Genomic DNA, 8,310 nt, shown 5'->3' with positions numbered 1-8,310 from the left:
TGGGCAAATAATGCTGGCTTACTATGTTGTAGTCACTGTATAAATTGATACCCTAACATCTTCTCTGTGATGTTCTCTTATGGAGCCTCGGAGAGATCCCTAAGTCCAGTTTGAGATTCCTGGAGCACTGATCATTTCCTCCCTTCACCATCACCTTCAACAAACGCAACAGAACTGATCTGAATAAGGTACTTAGAAAACTTTTAAACTTTAATAAGTTAAAGGAGCAAAAGAAATAATAAAAACTACTTGAAAGTAAATGTATTAAATTTATAATAACTATTCCACAATTTCTATACTGTATTATACATACTGATTGACCAAAAGAAATCATATAAGGTAAATTATATATGTGGATAACAAAATTAAGACCAAGAAATATAAAGAAAAGATTACCCTTCTGAACTTTCTATAGATTTTTTAAATCACACCTGTAAACCTAATGTTATTAAAAGTTTAAAAAAATTTTAACATACCAAGTAAATCAGGAGAGCTTTATAATTTATCATGGTCCAAACACATGTGATAGTTACTTATTAGCTGACTAAACATCTAATGCAGTGAATGTCCTTTTTCAGTAGTCTGAAATGAGGATTTTGATCTTTTTTATTGCTTACTGTAAAACAGCAGTGATTGCAGTTATCCTTATTTTAAGAAAATAAAATTTTTTCTTTAAATTATACAAACTTACAAAGCAGAAAATTTATTTTAAATATTCTAAAACCTCATTAAGTAATTAAATATGTGAGACTAGAGCCATCTACCGGTTAAAGTATAATGGTACAAAGCACAACTACTGGAAAATTAACTAGCAAAACTGGGAGTCAAGATTGTTAAGAATTAAAAATAAACATAGGCAAAAATCATCTAATCTAGGACACTGGTTTTTAAAGGTTTAATGAAACAATGTTTTCAACAGGAGACTCAACATATATAACAAAGTAAAAGCTGAAGTAGGGGGCCTCCAACCCCCACTCTCATTTTGCCTAGCAGAGGCCAGGCCAATGAAAAACAAGCCAAGAGAGGTAGTCTGGGCAAATAACTGTGGTTTGGACGGAGGTACACAATGAGAAGGAATAGTATCAGCAAAGTTGTCTCTTACCCCTGGAGACATCTCAGAGACACTGGGGTACAAAGGACAGTGGTTAATGGACACACAGAACTGAAAAGTAGGGAGTAGGCTCCTGAAAGGCTATCAAAATTCACAGGGACATTACTTATGTGCTCATTTGATGCAACACTTTAGAAAGCATTAATATAATTTCCCTGAAAATGCAAAAAATTAGAAAATAACAAATTTACTTTTTGACAACAAGCTAATAAGAACTGAGTTTCTAGGTCTTGTGGGCTTTTACCAGCCAGGACCTAGACGGGTCCAGTCTTGGAAACAAAACCCCAGTTTCAGGTCCCAGTCTCCTTCCTTCAAAAGGTGATGGATGTCCATAGAATCGAGACAAGAAATGGAGCTCTCCAAGGCTCCTCTCTGTGGAAGAAACCCCCAACCTAGACAGCAGCCTGTCAGCTAGGCTTGGGGTGACAGGCTGGAGCAAAGTTCCAAAGACTCGCAAACACTCCAAGGCCACATGAAGCACAGTACCCAGCCAGGGAGCATCCACGGGGCTCTCCCAGTTCAGCTTCCATGGCGCATGCCTTTGGACAAAGCCGTTAGTCTGCCGGACACAGCTGGACACTGCCTCCAGAGCCTTATAGATCTGAAAGTTATCGTAGTGGTCTGCTACCTGCTTGGGCAAAGTGGCCACTGCGCTCACTAGAGCATAGTCCTCTGCCTGAGCACGACCTGATGGCCCCACCAAGCCTGGCTCACTGGGAAAGCAAGTAGTGCAGAAAGCCGGGTAGATCCCAGAAGGATTGATCCTGTTGGCAGTACATCGGTTCAGGAGACCTCCCAAAGCATCTGCCAGCTCGGAATCCAACAACTTAACCACCTTTTCATCATAGTAATCACAATCCCAGCTGGGGACACCCTGCCGAAGAAGAAAGTAGCGGAAGCCATCCACCGTATAGCGGTCAAGACAAGTCCTGGGATCCACCACGTTACCCAAGCTCTTGGACATCTTCTGACCACAGACTGTCCAGTGGGAGTGGACATAGATGCGGTGTGGTGGGCTCATGCCGGCCCCTAAGAGGAGGGCAGGCCAATAGATAGCATGGAATTTGAGAATGTCCTTGCCTATGATATGAGAGGTGTTCGGCCACCAAGATTTGAACTCAGCGTTTGGGTAGCCAATTACAGTAAGGTAGTTGACCAAGGCATCCAGCCATACGTAGATGGTCTGTGAATCGTCCCCGGGCACCGGAATGCCCCAGTGCAAGTGGCTACTCCTTCGAGAGACTGATAGGTCCGGCAGCTCCTCCTCCAACCACTGAAGGACTGTGTGATGGAATGGCTCCGGTTTTATGGCCTCAGGGTCGCCCCGCAGCCACTGCTGGAGCGGCTCCCGGAACTGGGAAAGCCTAAAAATGTAGTTTTCTTCCTTGGTCCAGGAGACCGGGTGTCCGCTCTCGAGAGATACAGGACACAAATCCCCCGACGGGCCCGGCTGCCTGGTGACCTTGGCTTCAGGCAGGAAGCACTCGTCGGAGGCGCAATACCAACCTTCATAGAGGCCCTTGTAGAGAAGACCCCGAGCCTTCAGCATCCCCCAGAAATGCTGCACAGCTATCCGGTGCCGGGCCTCGGTGGTGCGGATGAAGTCTGTGGAAGAGATGTCAGCCTCCCGGAAAAGCTGCTGGAACTGGGCAGAGACTCTGTCGCACAGCTCGGACGGAGCCAGGCCCGCGGCGGCGGCTGCCTGCTGAATCTTCAGGCCGTGCTCATCGGTACCCGTGGAGAATCCCGTGGCGGCGTCACTGGGAACTCGGAGGCGATGGTGTCTGCACAGGGCGTCCGCCAGTAGCGCGGAGTACAGGTGCCCGATGTGCGGCGCTGCGTTCACGTAGAAAATGGGTGTGGTAAAGTAGGCGCGCGAGTCGCGGGTATCGTCGCGGACACCAAGAGGGCCCGAGCTGTAGTGGCGTAAGCTAAAGTCCTCCGAGAGCGAGACCCTACTCGCGCCCCTCCGTCCTAGCAGCCGGAAGGCAGAAACTCGCAGCATGACGCCCGCGGATCTCAAGCGGCGGAGGGGGCGTTCTGGAAGCACGTGTGAGGGGCGCATGCGCAGCCGGGCCGCACCGCCGCTTCCGGCCAGAAAGCCAATGAAGTCCGGCCCCGAGCTCCGGCCCTCCGCCGCCCCTCCCGCGCTCCTCCCTCCACGGGCCTCTGAGCAGATGTTGTGAATTGTGGGAGCGAGCGAGCGTAGCTTAGAGGAGCTGAGTGTAGGAGAGGTTGTGAAAGCAGATAAGTTTGTATCTATAATATGCTGCTTGTCCTGCTCTGGGATATAATTTTATATTTATGGATCTGTTTTTTGGGTTTTTGTTGTTGTTTTTTTTTCTCCAGGCTGAGTTTCTTGTGGGCAAGAATTTTATATTCAGGCATTCCTCAAACTCCTGTCAGTGACCAGTTGCAGGAGTATACCCTCTACATAGCCCGGTCGGCGTAGGAATCTAAAATATCATATACATTTTCCTCTCAGAACCTAGTGGATACAGTAAATCCAGAAGGGAGGAGGGAGAAGGGAAGGAAGAAAAATAATGACCTAAATAAAGCACTTGAGGAAAGGGTAAGATCTGAAAAAGTAACAGAAATATTTTCTTCAAATGCATTTTTTGTTGAATCCATGAAAGAGGTTAGCCTGTGATATGTCCAGTCTTTGCAGAGATTATTGAGATTCAGAAAGCTGGAATGCTTTCCCTGTGCACCTAAGGAGAAAAACAATCTTTAGATTTATTTCTCAGTGTAGTTGCCAGTAGTATTCTTCTAAAATGATCCTGAGGTTCTCCTAGAGAAGTGTTTTTCATGTTTGCTTTTAGTAAGGGAATCCTAGCATTTTCAAAAAGGATGCCTCCAGAGCCCAGAACTGGATTCATATTAAACCTTGCTTCTTGACAAACTCTCATCTTTGGTCTATGACTGGCCATCTTTTTTCTCTCCCATTTAACTTAATGATTTAATAATAACATAACTTTATTATATTATTTTAATAAAGCAAATGTAATGCCTGTGAACCTACAATCCAATTTATAAACTGGAAGTGGTTTTCTGTGTGTGATCCCAGCAGAGCTGCATTAAAACAGCACCTGGAACCTTGTTAGAAATGCATATTCTTAGGCCCCACACTCACCTCCTGAATCAAAAAAACTGGGGGCTCCCAGCCATCTAGGTTTTAATGAGCTTTCTAGGAATTCTGATGCACACTAAAATTTGAGACCCACTGAACTAGGAGATCATTGGCGATTTAGGTCTATGTACTCTCTTTCTCCTTGTATTCCTGTCTTCTTCCCAGAGGTAATCATTGTCCTGAATCTTGCATATATGTTACTACATATATAGTATGTCTAAGTCTATAGAGACAAAAGCCTTGAGAGTCCCTTGCACTGCAAGGAGATCAAACCAATCAGTCCTAAAGGAAATCAACCCTGAATATTCATTGGAAGGACTGATGCTGAAGCTCCAGTATTTTGGCCACCTGATGCCAAGAGTGGACTCATTGGAAAAGACCCTGATGCTGGCAAAGATTGAGGGCAGGAGAAGAGGGGGGCAACAGAGGATGAGCTGGTTGGATGGCATCACTGACTCAATAGACATGAATTTGAGCAAACTTGGAAATAGTGAAGGACAAGGGAGCCTGGTGTGCTGCAGTTCATGGGGTCGCAAAGAGTTGGATAGGATTTAGAAAGTGCACAACAACAAAGCAACATATTGTTTAATTTTGCATGTATTAAACATTCTAAAAAATGATATCATGGGAATTCCCTGGTGGTCCAGTGATTAGGCCTTTTCACTGCATGGCCCAAGTTCAATCTCTAGTCTGGGAACTAAGATTGCAAAAGCCATGCTGGCACAGCCAAAAGAAAAAAAAGATATCATACTACCTGTAGTAGATTCATCCTTTTTGCCTGTAACTCTATAATTCATTTTGACTGCTGCACAGTAATTTATGAGTTGAGGTGTACAGTAAGTTGGATCTGATTTCTGTGGTGATAGAGAAAGTAGATGCTCTATAGGAGTTACAACAGATATACAAATAGCCTTTGGGTACTTAGTTGATATGCTGTTTGGTCAAGTAGTTTAAGAAGGGGCAAGAGAAGGATAGATAAAACTGGAAGGTATGTACAGTACCCTCCAAAACTAGGAGAAAAATCCAGTATCTGAGAAATCAGATTCTCCAGAAATTTTTTTCTCCATAATTCTTTCTTTCACCTTGTCCATGTAATCAATTCTTAAACATAAAAATATGCTATTTTCCCCTCATCTTAAAAAGAAAAAAATTCTCAATCTCCACTACTGTTCCATTTTTTTCCTTCCCTTTATAGCAGAACTCCTTAAAATAAATGGCTGGTAATACACATTTAAGTGGTTCAAGTTTTTTACTCTGAGAAACAGTACTGCTATTAACCTTCTCATCTATATATATATCCTGGTTCTTACATGCTCAAGTTTCTCATGGGTGTATATCTAAGAGTGCTATTGCTCAATCATATAGGATGTAAAAGTTCAATTTCACAAGATAATGCTATTTTCTAGCATGATTAAACAAATTCATATTCCCATCAGTGCTGCTGCTGCTGCTGCTAAGTCGCTTCAGTCGTGTCCAACTCTGTGTGACTCCATAGACGGCAGCCCACCAGGCTCCCCCGTCTCTGGGATTCTCCAGGCAAGAACACTGGAATGGGTTGCCATTTCTTTTTCCAATGCATGAAAGTGAAAAGTGAAAGTGAAGTCGCTCAGTCGTGACTTACCCTTAAAGAATTCTCCCTAATTCTTGATATCATCCACTTCTTCATTTTTGACAGTCAAATAAGTATAAAATGAGTTATCTCACTAATATTCATAGAAACACTAGTCTCAATAACCAAAAGGTAGAAACAACCCAAATATCTATGTTCTGATGACTAGATAATCAAATATCCAGGCAGTGGAATATTCTACAGCCGTATAAAGTACCGATAAATACCACCACATAGATAAATCTTTAAAAGTAACCAGACACAAATGACCACATGTTTTATATTCCATTTATATGAAATAGAATAGACAAATGCACAAAAATACATACTAGTGGTTGCCTCGGGGTAAAGGAAGGTTGGAATGGAAGAAAAGTGAATGCTTAAAGGATAGAGTTTACTACGTGGGGGGTAATAAAAAATTCTAGTGCTAGATAATGATCATTGTACAGCACTGTGAATGTACAGCTGACCCTTGAAAAACATGGATTTATCCACTTATATGCAGATTTTTAAATGCACACTACACAATTCACTGTTGGTTGAATCCACTGATGCAGAGGGGCTTACTGTAAAGTTACACTCAAATTTTCCACTATATGGAGGTTTGTGCTCCTAACCCCCATGTTGTTCAATGATCAACTGTCCTTAATGCCACTGAACTGTACACTTTAAAATAGTTAAAATGAAACCCTAAAGAAGCCACCAGAAAATTACTAGAGCTAATCAATTAATACAGTAAAGCCACAGGATATAAAATTAATACACAGAAATGTCTTGCATTCTTCCTATACACTATCAATGAAAAATCAGAAAGAGAAATTAAGGAAACAATCCCTTCACCATTGCAACAAAAAGAATAAAATACTTAAGAATAAACCTACCTAAAGAGACAAAAGACTGTATACAGAAAACCATAAGACACTGATGAAATCAAAGATGACACAAACAAATAGATATACCATATTCTTGGATTGGAATAATCAATACTGTGAAATTGATTATAAGATATGATAACTCACTCCAGTATTCTTGCCTGGAAAATTACATGGATGGAGGAGCCTGGCAGACTACAGTCCACGGGGTCACAAGGAGTCGAACACAACTGAGTCTGCACACCCAAAGCAATCTACCAATTCAGTGCAATCCCTATCAAATTACCAAGGGTATTTTTCACAGAACTAGAACAAAATTTTTCACAATTTGTATAGAAACAAAAGACCCTGAATAGCCAAAGCAATCTTTTTTTTCTCAAGCCATGCCTTCCTCCCAAATTCATATCTCTTATGTCTCCTGCATTGGCAAGTGGGTTCTCTACCACTAGCAACACCTGGAAAGCCCTCTCAAAGCAATCTTAAGAAAGAAAAATGGAGCTGGAGGAATCAACCTTCCTGACCTCAAACTATACTACAAAGCTATAGTCATCAAGACAGTAAGGTACAGGCATAAAAACAGAAATATAGACCAATGGAACAAGAGAGAAAACCCAGAGATAAACCCACACACCTATGAGCATCTTATCTTTGACAAAGAATGCAAGAGTATTCAGTAAATAAAAGACAGCCTTTTCAAAAAGTTGTGCTGGGAAAACTGTACAGCTATGTATAAAAGAATGAAACTAGAACACCTAACACCATACACAAAAATAAAGTCAAAAATGGATTAAAGACATAAATGTAAGACGAGAAACTATAAAGCTTTAGTGGAAAATGTAGGCAGTACACTCTTTGACATAAATCACAGCAAGATCCTCTTTGACCCCCCACCTAGAGTAATGCATATAAAAACAAAAATAAACAAATGGGACCTAATGAAACAAAATCTTTTGTACATCAAAGGAAACAATAAACAAGATTAAAAGACAACCCTGAGAATGGGAGAAAATACTTGCCAATGAAACAACTGACAAAAGATTAATCTCCAAAATATATAAGCAGCTCATATAGCTGAATATCAGAAAAACAAATAGCCCAATAAAAAATAGGCAGAATAAAACAGACATTTCTCCAAAGAAGACATATAGGTGGCCAATAAACAAATGAAAATATGCTCAGCATTGCTCATTATTGGAGAAATGCAAAATAAAACTACAACGAGGTATCACCTCACACCAGTCAGAATGGCCATCATTGAAAAATCTACAAAGAATAAATGCTAGAGAGGATGTGGAGAAAAGAGAACACTCTTACACTGTTGGTGGGAATGTAAATTAATAAAGCCACTATGGAGAACAGTATGGAGATTCCTTAAAAAACTAAGAATAAAACTAGCATATGACCCAGCAATCCCACCATAATAGAAAAAGACACATGTACTCCCAATGTTCATAGCAACACTATTTACAATATCTAGGACATGGAAGCAACATAGATGTCCATCAACAGATGAATGGATAAAGACAATGTGGTACATACATATAATGGAATATTACTCAGCCATAAAAAATGAGTTTGAGTGAGTTCT

At 41.3% G+C, this 8,310-nt stretch overlaps 1 protein-coding gene across 1 annotated transcript; it reads right to left on the bottom strand.

Moving 5' to 3' along the window:
* Nucleotides 1-932: 932 nt before the first annotated feature.
* MARS2 (methionyl-tRNA synthetase 2, mitochondrial) lies at nucleotides 933-3,116 on the bottom strand. Its single transcript, XM_068969147.1, has one exon. The coding sequence runs from the start codon at nucleotides 3,114-3,116 to the stop codon at nucleotides 1,335-1,337; it is 1,782 nt and encodes a 593-aa protein (XP_068825248.1). The 3' UTR covers nucleotides 933-1,334.
* Nucleotides 3,117-8,310: the final 5,194 nt, after the last annotated feature.

Source organism: Capricornis sumatraensis, chromosome 3 (assembly GCF_032405125.1).
Source record: "Capricornis sumatraensis isolate serow.1 chromosome 3, serow.2, whole genome shotgun sequence".
Classification (NCBI taxonomy): Eukaryota; Metazoa; Chordata; class Mammalia; order Artiodactyla; family Bovidae; genus Capricornis; species Capricornis sumatraensis.
This window is presented reverse-complemented; position numbering and strand designations above follow the sequence as displayed.